Raw genomic sequence first — 13,881 nt, forward strand, 5'->3', positions numbered from 1 at the left:
TTCCGAAATGTCCCACTTAATAAAAAAAAAATTACCGACCTACCCACCCTAATATTTTTGAGCATGTTACTGGAAACAAACAATTCTTTTTTTAGCTCATCTGATTTTTTTTGAAAAAATATGATGAGTTATTGTCATCACTTGATTGGTGTCAGTGTCGGTTGCCTGGTTAAGTTTTATGTTTAGGTCAGCTTTTCTCCTAAACTATCAAAGCTATTGCTTTGAAACTTGCAACACTTGTTCACCATCATTAGCTGACTCTGTACAGCAAGAAACATAACTCCATCCTGCTTTTTGCAAGAATTATGGCCCCTTTTGGACTTAGAAAATCATGGGTTGGACAATATTTCTATTATACAGAGACAAAAAAATCAGATGAGCATCTGCATCCGCAAGGCGGTGCTCTTGTTTAGGCCTTACATTAGGGATTTGATTCAAAATAAAACAATTGTTCTACATCATCACCCACATCATTTTACAAGAGCCAACTTGCACCAATATTTCATGAATTATGCCCCCTTTTTAAAATAAAATTTCACGTTAAAGTTTTGATGCACTTTCACTCTGTAACTGTTATTACCAAACAGATTTGATTGAAACTTAAAATAGTTGTACCACATCATCATTCACATCATATGGCATAAAGGCCATAACTCCTGCGCCAATATTTCATGAATTTTGTCCCCTTAAAGGGAAAGGCAACGTTGTTCTTATGGTAATTTTGTTTGCTGGGATTTCTTAAATCATTTAAAGAAGTGAAAGAATTTTCAAAATCGGAGTAAAAATGAAAAAGTTACGAGCATTTAAATATTTGGTCAAACTGGTGGCAATTTTGTTTCCATGGCAGCAAAAAACAAGATGGCAGATTTATTAAATTTTTAGATACACATTTGAACTGTATTTACTTATTTCTGTAAAATGATTTCTCTATCAATTATCATGTTTTACACCTTCCACTTTAGAAACATATGAAAATTAATCTAAAATTAATTTAAAATGTTATTTGCTAAATAAAGAATTCAGCAGTGTATAAATGACGTCATAATCACACTAAAATGGCTGCCTCCATGATCAGCCATTTTCTTAAATTTCAAACTGCCATCTTTTTCAATAATGGTCCGAATTTAAAAATTCTTCAGCGTTATGAAAGGCTTGATGATGCCTTTCATACTTTCATATAGAATTAACTTATTGTTAGGCTTTCCTTACCCTTTAATTTCAGGTTAATAATAATATAATGTTGGTGCTTTCACTATATCTTTGTTATTAGCTCACTTGCGCCAAAGGCTCATCGTGAGCTTTTGTGTCCCCTCGATGTTTGTCCGTCCGTCAACAATTTCAAAAAAAAAAATCTTCTTCAAAACCACTGGGCAGATTTACACCAAATTAATAGGAATGATCCTTAGGTGACCCTCTTTTAAAATTGTTCAAAGAATTGAATTCCATGCCATGGCAACCAAAAGTAAAAACTTAAAAAATCTTCTTGTCCAAAACCGCAAGGCATAGAGCCTCGATATTTGGCGTGTGACATCATCTAATGGTCCTCTATTAAGATTGTTCAAATTATGCCCCTAGGGTGAAAAGAAGCCCCGCCCCGGGGGTCCCAATTTTACATAGACTTATATAGGAAAAACTTTAAAAATCTTCTTGTCTGAAACCACAAGACCTAGGCCTTTGATATTTGGTATGTAGCATTGCCTTGTGGTCCTCTACCAAGATTTTACAAATTATTACCCAGGGGTGAAAAGAGGCCCCACCCCGGGGGTCTCAAGTTTTACACAGACATATAGGAAAAAACTTTAAAAATCTTCTTGTCTGAAACTGCAAGGCCTCCCTTACAGAAGCAAGCCTCTGTGGCGTACATGCTGCGTATTTGCTGTGTATATGCCGCGAACACAGTAGTACGCCAGAGGAGTACATTTTACATACACCGCATGCCGCGTACATGCCGCGTACTATTTCGACGAGTACACAGCATGTACGCAGGAGGTCACTAGTACACTTCAAGTACGCAGCACAGACTCTGAAAATGTAAGGAGTACACTGCATGTACGCAGGAGGGACTTGTACAAGAAAATAGTACACTGCATGTACACCGCAGATACTTTGAAATTTGTGCAGTACACTTCATATATGCGGGAAAGACTTGTACAATTTCTTTTGGCATTTATACTTAGTTTTTTTTTTATAAGTTAAAGTCTGAAGTAAACTTCATATACGCGGGAGGGACTTGTTCATTTTCTTTTGGTGTTTATACTTTGAATTTTTTTAGGTAAAAGTCTGAAGTACACTTCATGCAGGAAGGATTTGTACATTTTTTTTTTTTTTTTGGAAGCAAGAACTTGATTTCCGAGTAACTGTTATCTTAATAGCATAGAATAGTTCAGATTACCAGTATTCTGAACAATGAAAATTTGCCAAACTATTTGCAATGTTCATTTGTGAAGCTTACATCTTAGTGATTTCTGAGCTGCACCTTGCATGCAGTGTAAAAGTATATTCTTTTTCATTTTGAATTAATCCTGGAGCTTTCTAACTTGGATAATTGAAAAGCCTTATTTGAACTTTGTTGCATTACATTTTGTAATACATGAAATAATTACCAAGATAATGCCTCAACAGCGCCCGAATGAGAAGAATTAATAGCTCTCACTGTTATTTGAATACTCTTAAGCAAAACACCATTCTATCATGTTTTATAAAGGCTTTAATGCTCATTATGTTAACTCATTAAGGCCTCACCAAATTAAAAAGTTGTTCATCAGATTTGCCGCTCGTATATTTTCAGAACGTTTTTGGCTAATTGCGCTCGCCCCATTGGAAAAAATCAATCCAAAATTTTTTGGTGCGCTACTTTTTACGGACGTAAAAGTGTATAAATGCTTATATAATTCCAGTCCTAGATTTTTCTCAGATGGATTTTAATCAAAATAAATACATACTACGTACACATCGTCTATAATAAATCATAACATTTATATTTAGTTGCATTAAAGTTGTTTCCCCTTGATGCAGTTACGCCATTTTCTTCAAATGTTTACCAAATTACATGCTACAAAAATTGATTTATTTCATTGAAAAGTGGATGAAGAAAAGCATACTTATTTATTTGATAACATCAATCTACATTATTTTGGTAAGGGTAAATACTTATTGATGCATGTCACTTATCTTTTTTCTGTTTTTTTCTGTCCAAATGATCAGCATTTGCATACGAAAGTTGGTGGGGTAAGGAATTTACATTATCACAGCAGTTTCGCCACAAGAGTACACAGCATGTATGCAGCAGGAGTACACAGCATGTACGCCGCAGGACTCGGGCCAGGAGTACACAGCATGTACGCCGCAGGAGTACACAGCATGTACGCCGCAGGGGTAGTACACCGCAGGCTCATTTGCATGTGAAAAGTGTATGTGCCGCGTACATGCTGCGTACTATTTCCCGCATACTAATTTCCTCCAGCGTACATCCTGTGTACTATGTAGTCCACAGCATGTACGCAGCAAGTAGTACGTGACAGAGCTCATTTGCATGTCAAAAGTGTACTACAAACATACTATCGGTGTATGTGCGGTGTATATCCTGCGTACTATTTAAAGCCCTTGATTTCAGTACACATCATGTACGCATCATATACGCTGTATGTACACAGCAAGAGTACGCAGCAGGCCTTTTTCTTCTGTAAGGGCTAGGCTTTTGATATTTGGTATGTTGCATTGCATAGTGGTTCTCTAACAAGGTTGTTCAAATTAAGCCCCTGGGATGAAAAAAGGCCCTGCCCTGGGGGTCCCAAGTTTTACATAGACTTTTATAGGGAAAAAAAGAAAAGAGGCCCCACCTGGGGGGTCACTGTTATATGAGTTATATAGGAAAAAATACTTAAAATATTATCTGATCATATTTCCTAGACTGTTTAATTATGATTACCTGATGACCCAAAGTAATTAGGGGTCACTTAACTGTCACCTTGACCTACTGACCTACTTTCTTGTTTTTTTTAAGATACAGCCTTGAAATTTGGATGACATAATAATACAGTTTTGCACACCAATCTTAGGATCCAAACTGTAGGATACATCGCTTATACCAATATATATAAATATTGAATGAATTGATATTCTCCACTTACTGTTCAAAGAACTTGTTTGTTCATTTTAAACTAATGGTCATTTACCAAAGTAGACAACAGTCTACAGATATGTACCTTGGCAGCATTGTTTCTCCCCCTTAGATTTAGGGATAATATATAACAACCTAAAGCATCTCTAGCTCGGTCCTCTTGTTCCATACACTGTCCCAGTAGATTTAGAGCTGTTTCCCTGTGTCCAAGGTTTGGTTCCTGGCCAGTGGTTCTGATCAGGTTGGAAAGTGCTCTTTGCTTATCTTCATGACTCTGAATACTGCTGTAGGTCTTGTATTGTAGAAAGTAGAGGTATGGGAGGGAATCTACTGCAGCCCAGTCCATCCAGTAGTCCTCTCTACCTCTGAAAGCTATGTCCTCTTGTGTAGATCTAAATATTTCATATCTTAGTTCATGTGGAACACAGTTAATTTCACATGGCAGAAAACTGATACAGAATGAGGTAATATACTGTATAGCTTCTTCATTATGATTGTCAGATATTGCATTGAACCCATTTCTTGGAGGTTGACCAATGAAATCATGGCAATGACAGATTGGCTCAACAATGTTAAGATGATAGTTTGCTTCAATATCTCTGAGAACAATTTCTGTTCTTTGAGTATTTTCTATACAGTATAACATGGATGCCAGCTTCAGTTTACCAGATGAAACATCTGTGTTCAGACCCAATGAGATCCAGGTGAGAGCATCTGCTGATATAGTGTGGTACTGTTGAATGTTGCAGGACCCCAGAACAGATCCAAGGGTGGTACAGAAATGCGGAACCAGAAGACTGCAAGCTGTTTTATCCAGTCCCTGGCTTTGATCATAAATAATAGCTAGTTTGGAAATACACTTCAGCAGTGTTTGTAAGGCTTCTGCGTAACTACTGTGTGTAATATCAGTTAGAGATTCTTGTATTTTTAAATTAATGGACAGTGCAGTTGTGTTTAATAATTGTCCTGAAACAATGTGACTTGTTTTGAATGAGAGAAAACAACTCAACTTCAGATAAATCATTGAACCGAGAGCATCACATCTAGTCTCCAATAATGCTCTCCCTTCACTGTTTATGATATACAGCAGTGTTTCAAGAAGGTAAGGTTTATATTCATGAGAAATGTGTCCTCTCATCAAGTTGTTTCCAGGTATAATAAAGTGTGGACAATGTTCATTCAAAACACTGTTGTACAGGACAAATAAACACAATGATAAACAAACAAGTAAGTTATTTTCTCTCCAGGCATTAGAGTGTGTATATGCAATACAGCGAAAGAGAACTGTTTTACACATGAAACTTGAAATAGTGTCTTTAAAGTGTGGTTTGATGAAAGTTTTTAAGATCATCTTCATCAACACAAAACATCGAATCTGTGTAATACTGAGATTAAACATTAAACATCTTTCTGCTAGAGATGTTGATATTCTCCATTCAATCTCTTCATTATCACTGCCCTTGCTTCCAACCCCAACAACAAAACATCCAGTGTTGCTACAATATTTCTTCATAAGATCTGAAGGCCACTGACCTACACCTTGTTGGTTGAACCATTGTCTAGCTTGTTGAGGCCATGATTTACAGCGGCAAGCACCAACAATGTCAGTATCCCTGAACCCAGGTTGTCGATGTGCATATGCTGGACCATGTCTTACTCCTCCCTCATAAACAATAGCTGCTCCTGCTGACATAATTATATTCTTTAGCAATATTCTTCCTGTTCTGTCTTTGAACTGATATTTGTTAGGTACACCATTGTCAGGAAGAGGAGCATCATCTCTCAGGAGCTGTAGTAGACAGTAACCAGGGGATACAGTCTCATCCTGAATCATCAAGTAATTGTTCTCACCAGGTTCCCAGTCAGCCCAGTCTTGTATCACATTACAGCCATTTTGACATTCAAGTCGATCGCAGTCTGACTGAAGTCCCAGTGTGGTTGTTCCCTCACACTGACTGCCTAAGAAGTATGAAGAACCATTTGCATCAAGAAGTTGTAATGATCTTGCAAACAAAGATTCATCCAGCAGCCATGTTCTTCTTCTTTTCTGAACAATTCTCTCATCCACTCCAATATCAGCTAGAACCTCTGACACTCTCAATGACACGTTCTTAATATAACCAGGTTGTTGAAACATTCTGAAAACAAATAAAGTAAAGCTGAATATTTTGTATCATGCCCCAACGATAACCTGATATTTACAAACATGATTATAAATAGACTGAAATGGAACAATTTATTAGGTAATTCAACATTTTTCTAACATTAGCTCAGTGGTTATGCATACTGTACATCTTCTGCTGATCTTTTGCCATGTCGGTTTGAAACTCGGCACCAACATTTTTTTTTTTAATTTTGCATAAAATATAGATTCCTTCATGAGCTCTGTGACAACACACCGGACAGAGAAGTTTCTAAAGCCGATATGGCAGATTAGAAAAGTTTAGCATTATATCAAAGATGATATTGATTAAATGCATGCTCTTAAGACATGTAAATGATGAAAATACTATTGTGTTATATAAAGACATATATACAAATTCAAACCATTAAAGAAAGAAATGAAAACTAATAGGAAAAAAAATCTGAAAAAAAAAAACCTAATGAGGATTCGAACCCACAAAACAATTTGCTTATATTCAGTAACTGTTATCTGCATCTTACCCGACTGAGCTATGTTGCCATATACTTAGTGAATATTTTAAATGAAAGAAAATATTTATATTTACTTCTCAAGTAATGTGCAAGCATTATGAATTGTTATTTCATCTGTTATCATGAAATAGACTTGTCCTCGCAGTTCGACAGGAATCACGTTATCATTGGGGATTAGTAGACCGATTCTGCCCATTATTTGCATGATTCTCTATCAAATACTTTTTAATTTATTCTTATACTCTTTTATTTATTTCATATTATAACATATTGGCTTGATTTGATTTCCAGTTAAACAAAAAAGGAAATCAAGCTCTGTATATTCTGCGATAAACAACGGTTCACACATGGACCGGTTAGAGAGCATTACGATGTCAATTATGATGTCAAATTGCCGTATGACATCCAATACATTACTCCTCGGGTAAATGAAGTCCAGCATAATATTTATCAAAATATGTCAATGAACATGTCAGAATGAAAACAATCAGGGCCTTCTTGTGATTTATCGTCTAATTGCGAATGAAGGTCGGGAAAAATGAAGTATCAATCGGTCTTCACAGACTTTATTGACTTCTTTTTTAGCTCACCTGTCACGTAGTGACAGAGTGAGCTTTTGTGATCACCCTTGGTCTGTTGTCCGTCCGTCCGTCCGTCCACAATTTCTTGTGAACAAGATAGAGACCACATTTTGTAAGCAATTTTGATCAAACTTGTACAAAACTTGTATTGGCATGATATCAAAAACTGGCCGGATCCCATCATGGGTTCTAGAGTTATTGCCCCTTAAAGGGACAGAATTTGCTATTTTTGTGCGTCAACAATTTCTTGTCTGCAGGATAGTGGTTTCATTTATGATTTTATTTTAACCAAACTTTCATACAACTTGTATCACCATAAGATCTTGGTTCCTTTCTTGAACCGGCCTGATCGAATTATGGGTTCCAGAGTTATGGCCCCTGAAGGGCCAAAATGAGCTATTTTGGCTTTGTCTGCACAATAGCAGCTTCATTTATGATTTGATTTTTACCAAACTTGCACACAACTAGTATCACCGTGAGATCTTGGTTCCTTTATTCAACTGGCCAGATTCCATTATGGGTTCAAGAGTTATGGCCCCTGAAAGGGCCAAAATTAGCTATTTTGACCTTGTCTGCACAATAGCAGCGTCATTTATGATTTGAATTTAATAAAACTTGCAGGAAACTTGTGTCACCATAAGATCTCAGTTCCTTTCTTGAACCAACCAGATCCCATTATGTGTTCCAGAGTTATGGCCCCTGAAAGGGCCAAAATCGGCTTTTTTGACCTTGTCTGCACCATAGTAGCTTCATTTATGATTTGGTTTTAATCGAACTTGCACAAAACTTGTGTCACCATAAGATCTCGGTTCCTTTCTTGAACTGACCAGATCCCATAACGGGTTCCAGAGTTATGGCCCCTGAAAGGGCCAAAATTAGCTTTTTTGACCTTGTCTGCACAATAGCAGCTTCATTTGTGATTTGATTTTAACCAAACTTGCACACAACTTGTATTGAACCAAGATGTTGGTTCTTTTCTTGAAATGGTTAGATTCCATTATGGGTTCAAGAGTTATGGCCCCTGATAGGGCCAGAATTAGCTATTTTGACCTTGTCTGCGCAATAGCAGCTTCATTTATGATTTGAATTTAATCAAACTTGCACAAAACTTGTGTCACTATAAGGTCTTGGTTCCTTTCTTGAATCGGCCAGATCCCTTTATGGGTTCCAGAGTTACGGCCCCTTAAAGGGCCAAAATTAGCTATTTTGACTTTTTCTGCATAATAGCAGCTTCATTTAATATTTGATTTTAACCAAACTTGCACACAACTTGTATCACCATAAGATCTTGATTCCTTTTTATACGCCCGAAGGGACATATTATGTTATCGCCTCGGTGTCTGTCAGTCTGTATGTCTGTTGGTTAGCAATTTCCCTTCTGCTCTGTAACTGTTGAACCCCTTGAAGGATTTCAAAGAAACCTGACACAAATGTTCACCTCATCGAAACAATGTGCAGAACGCATATTTCGGATGGCTCACTTCAAGGTCAAGGTCACACTTAGGGGTCAAAGGTCATATGACTTTGTTTTGTGTGTATATTGCTCTGCATTTGCGTCGATTGCAGTGCTCTTGTTTTTATTTGGCAGATCTTTCTTTTGTTGACTTACAATAATTTTTTTCAGTTACTTCCCTTTTATGTTACTATGAATAGCTTATTAAGTAACTTTATTATTATTGGCCGTAGGGAAAAACCGAGACCAATTTTCTGTGGTACAACATGGATGGTACCTCCAATTTTAGGTGTATTTTGACATATCTGTACCTTGTAAAAAAAATTTATTTCTTTTTGGTTAAATTCCGCCCTTTGTTGTTTCTGTCCTTTGGACTTAGATATTCCTGAGGACTTAGATTTATTTTTAATTTCTTCCTTTTGTTGTTCCTGTCCTTTGGGCTTCATCAGTCAACATTTTGCTCGGGGTAATCCTTCGGGCATGAAACTACAGGCCTGATTTGAAAATAATTTTATTTGAAGTAACTGTAAGAAAATTTCAACTACATTTTCTCATAATTCTTTTCATTGATCTTGATTATGATTTTTTGACCTTTTTGTCCTTAAGTGCAATGATAACAGGTGAGCGATATAGGGCCATTTTGGCCCATTTGTTTTTAGCTCACCTGTCACATAGTGACAAGGTGAGCTTTTGTGATCACCCTTCGTCCGTCGTCCGTCGTGTGTCCGTGCGTCCGTCCGTCCGCCCGTGTGTCCGTCTGTCAACAATTTCTTGTCTGCACGATAGTGGTTTCATTTATGATTTTATTTTAACCAAACTTGCACACAACTTGTATCACCATAAGATCTCGGTTCCTTTCTTGAACTGGCCAGATCCCATTACGGGTTCCAGAGTTATGGCCCCTGAAAGGGCCAAAATCAGCTATTTTGACCTTGTCTGCACAATAGCAGCTTTATTTATGATTTGATTTTTACCAAACTGGCACACAACTTGTATCACCATAAGATCTTGGTTCCTTTCTTGAACTGGCCAGATTCCATTATGGGTTCCAGAGTGATGGCCCCTGAAAGGACCAGAATTAGCTATTTTGCCCTTGTCTGCACAATATCAGCTTCATTTATGATTTGAATTTAATCAAACTTGCACAAAACTTGTGTTGCCATAAGATCTCAGTTCCTTTGTTGAACCGGCCAGATCCCCTAATGTGTTCCAGAGTTATGGCCCCTGAAAGGGCCAAAATTAGCTATTTTGACCTTGTTAGCACAATAGCAACTTCATTCATGATTTGATTTTAACCAAACTTGCACACAACTTGTATCACCACACGATCTTGGTTCCTTACTTAAACTGGCCAGATTCCATCATGGGTTCCAGAGTCATGGCCCCTTAAATGTCCAAAATTGGCTATTTTGGCTTTTGCAGCGATATAGAGACTTCATTAATGGTTTTATTTGATACAAACTTCCAAAATATCTTCAACAACAATAAATCTTGGATTCCATGACAAATCAGATTCAATTGTAGTTTCCAGAGTTATTTTATATCTGATTACCTCCCCTGATTGTAGTCAAAATGGATTTATATCAGTAAGTACTTACAGGACTTATTTGAAATTTCATTATTGTCATTAGTTGGACCGAGCCAATCAGGGTAGATAACTATGGACTGATTTTATGTCAAATTACCTCCCTTTATTTCAAATTAAAATGGGTATATCTCTGTAACTAATGAAGATACTGATCTGAAATTTCATTTATGTCAACAGATTTATTTAGCAGATCCTTCTTTTGTCAACTTACAATAATTTTCTTTCGAATTACTTCCCTTTTACATTACTATAAATAGCCTATTTTAGTAACTTTTTTTATTATTGGCCATAGGGAAAAACCGAGACCACTTTTCTTTGGTACAACATGGATGGTACCTCCAATTTTTAGGTGTATTTTGACATATCTGTACCTTGTAAGAATTTTGTTTTTCTTTTTGGTTAAATTTCTTTCCACTGTTGTTCCTGTCCTTTGGACTTAGATATTTTTTCTGAGGACCTTCTTGTCAATGACAACAGGTGAGCGATATAGGGCCATCATGGCCCTCTTGTTTTTTTGGTTGGGTTTAACGTCACACCGACACATTATTGACTTCTACGCAAATGCGAGATATAGTACACAATCGGTGACACGATTCTATTACGTCAGAAAATGTTGACTGACATCCTTTCGGCGATTAAGGACGCTGATTGCAAATTCAACGGGACCGAGACGGAAAAACGAAATATTACATGAACAGAAATAAAAAAAAAACTCATATGTCTTAGATTAATGATGTCAAAATTACGTTCCGTGTATCACGGTCAGTTAAGTAGCGACTTTTAGTTAAAAAGGAAGGAAAATGTCCTTGCGTGAAACCCCGATAACTGGTAATGCGTTAATATTAGAAAGACTGATGCAGAATAATTTCCCAAAGTTGTTGGTTCATGAATGCAGTTGAAACGGACGTAAGATATAATGCAAGCGTCCAAAGCGCAACGATTCAAACAATAAACAACGTCGATAAAACGTTGCGTTTTACGTCCAAAAATCGGAAGGACAGTTTGTCTTCAACACAACATCGTGAAAAACTGAAAACATTTTTTGAAACATTTTATGTCGTTGTCAGACTTAATTTAGCACAAAGATACATGCTGAGAGAAAAATGGATCTGCTACTGGTAATAAGTACAAGTATAAAGTAATTCCAGTCAAACTTGATCCAGAACTGATCTTTAAGGGGCCACAACTCCATAAAAATCATTTGACTAGAAAATTTAAGGAAGAAAGCAGTAATAGCAATAATACAAGTCAAGTTATACAGTTACAATGTGACCTTGAACTTTGGCCTACTGGCCTCAAAATCAATAGGGTTCATCTACTGGTCATGACCAACTTTCCTAACAAGTTTAATGATCCTAGGCCCAAGCGTTCTCAAGAAATTGGCTGAAAACGGTTTAAATGTTCCGGGTCACTGTAACCTTGACCTTTGACCTACTGACCTCAAAATCAATAGGGGTCATCTACTGGTCATGATGAACCTCTCTATCATCTTTCATGACTGTTGGCCCAAGAGTTCTCAAGTTATCGTTCAGAAACCGTTTAACTGTTCCTGGCCAATGTGACCTTGAACTTTGACCTAAAGACCTAAAAAATCAATAAAGGTCATCTGCTAATCATGACCAATCTCCCTATCCATTTTCCTAATGATAGGCCCAAGCGTTCTTGAGTTATTGCCCGGAAACCTCTTTACTATTCCTGGTCACTGTGACCTTGACCTTTGACCTACTAATCTCAAAATCAATAGGGATCATCTGCTGGTGATGACCAACCTCCCTATCAACTTTTACGATCCTAGGCCCAAGCAATCTTGAGTTATCATCCGGAAACTGTTTAACTGTTCTGGGTCACTGTGACCTTGATCTTTGACATACTGACCTCAAAATCAATAGGTGTCATCTGCTGATCATGACCAACCTCCCTATCAACTTTCATGATCCTAGGCCAAAGTGTTCTTGAGTTATCATCCGGAAACCGTTTAACTGTTCAGGGTCACTGTGACCTTGACCTTTGACATACAGATCTCAAACTCAATAGGGATCATCTGCTGGTGATGACCAACCTACCTATCAACTTTCATGATCCTAGGCCAAAGTGTTCTTGAGTTATCATCTGGAAACGGATTGGTCTACATACAGACCGACCGACCGACCGACAGACATCTGCAAAACAATATACCCCTCCTTCTTCGAAGGGGGGCATAATTAAAGATCTTTGCCATGTTGGCTTCATTTACATAATTTGACTGTATCATTATTTGACCATACTCTCAAATACTTCTTTATTGCAATAAATGATGATGGCCCCGCAGAAAGACAGACAATCAAGACAAAATTAAAATTAATCTCAACATAGAATGGTACTTGCCTCATGTAGCATGATTTTTTACTTATTTAAAAGTCTGTATTTAATCTTTTTAAATATTAAGTAAAATAACTATTCCAATTATATGTGAGAATATAACCTCCAATATTTTCACTTTATATGCATCTACAGTAGAGTCTAACAATACAAACAATGACCAGTTTACCAGAGATAATGACTCTAATCATCTTGTTAATCAATCAGGTCATGTGATAACTGAATTTTACATACAATCTACTAAATAAAACTTTCATTAAACTGTGCAGCTAAATTGTCAAAATTATAATTTCCAGTGATGTTCTCACAAACTGTTAAGAACAGGCAATTCATGAGTTTATGCTTGTAAGAATTTTTTATTAATATCTAAAATGCTTCAACTGTACAATGTTTTTTGTTTTTGTTAGGTTACACACTTACAGGTCATGTGACAATTTTACAGCTTGACAGTTTGTAGAGCAAAACTGCAGATCCCACTTCGAACATTATTTCAGGCAAAGACATGTACCCAGTACAGAGACAGAACTACCAATTTCAGCATGGTTCTAACTCACATCAGTGTGTGGGTGGGTGGGTACGGGGGCTTGAGTGATTGGAAGTCTGAGTGTTAATTAATTCAATGTACTGCACACTTATATTTTAAATATTAAGTATACTTGATAGATACCTTTGTTTGGTATGAAGTCAGCAAATCTGTAAATAAACTTCTTCAAATTCTATGATTTCTAGACATCTATTTTCATAGTTTTATGGAATGTTTTGTTGTTTATTTTCCACTTCCTCTTTCTGTTTTGACAGAAGGATATCCAACACTGAAACAGGTTTTGTGAGTCATTTGTTATCTACCTTTGTAATAGAATAACCTTTCAAATATGAAGAGGGATTAATTTAAAAGAAATACATTTTTAGCTCATATGATTTTTTGAAAAAAAAAAGATGAGTTATTGTCATCACTTGATCGGTGTCGGCGTCGGCATAAGTTTTATGTTTAGGTCAGCTTTTCTCCTAAACGATCAAAGCTATTGCTTTGAAACTTGCAACACTTGTTTACAATCATAAGCTGACCCTGTACATCAAGAAACATAACTCCATCCTGCTTTTTGCAAGAATTATTGCCCCTTTTGGA

At 36.7% G+C, this 13,881-nt stretch overlaps 1 protein-coding gene across 1 annotated transcript; it reads right to left on the reverse strand.

Annotated features, from left to right (window-relative positions):
* Positions 1-2,146: 2,146 nt before the first annotated feature.
* LOC123523852 (uncharacterized) lies at positions 2,147-13,590 on the reverse strand. Its single transcript, XM_053527966.1, has 2 exons — positions 13,423-13,590; positions 2,147-6,258 (listed from the first exon to the last, which is right to left on the reverse strand). The coding sequence occupies exon 2, from the start codon at positions 6,255-6,257 to the stop codon at positions 4,161-4,163; it is 2,097 nt and encodes a 698-aa protein (XP_053383941.1). The 5' UTR covers position 6,258; positions 13,423-13,590; the 3' UTR covers positions 2,147-4,160.
* Between the last annotated feature and the right edge of the window lie 291 nt (positions 13,591-13,881).

This window comes from Mercenaria mercenaria, chromosome 17, assembly GCF_021730395.1.
Source record: "Mercenaria mercenaria strain notata chromosome 17, MADL_Memer_1, whole genome shotgun sequence".
NCBI lineage: Eukaryota > Metazoa > Mollusca > Bivalvia > Venerida > Veneridae > Mercenaria > Mercenaria mercenaria.

Bases quoted from the DNA above. Each gene is read 5' to 3' on its own strand.
- LOC123523852 (XM_053527966.1), bottom strand. From the start codon at position 6,257: ATGTTTCAACAACCTGGTTATATTAAGAACGTGTCATTGAGAGTGTCA.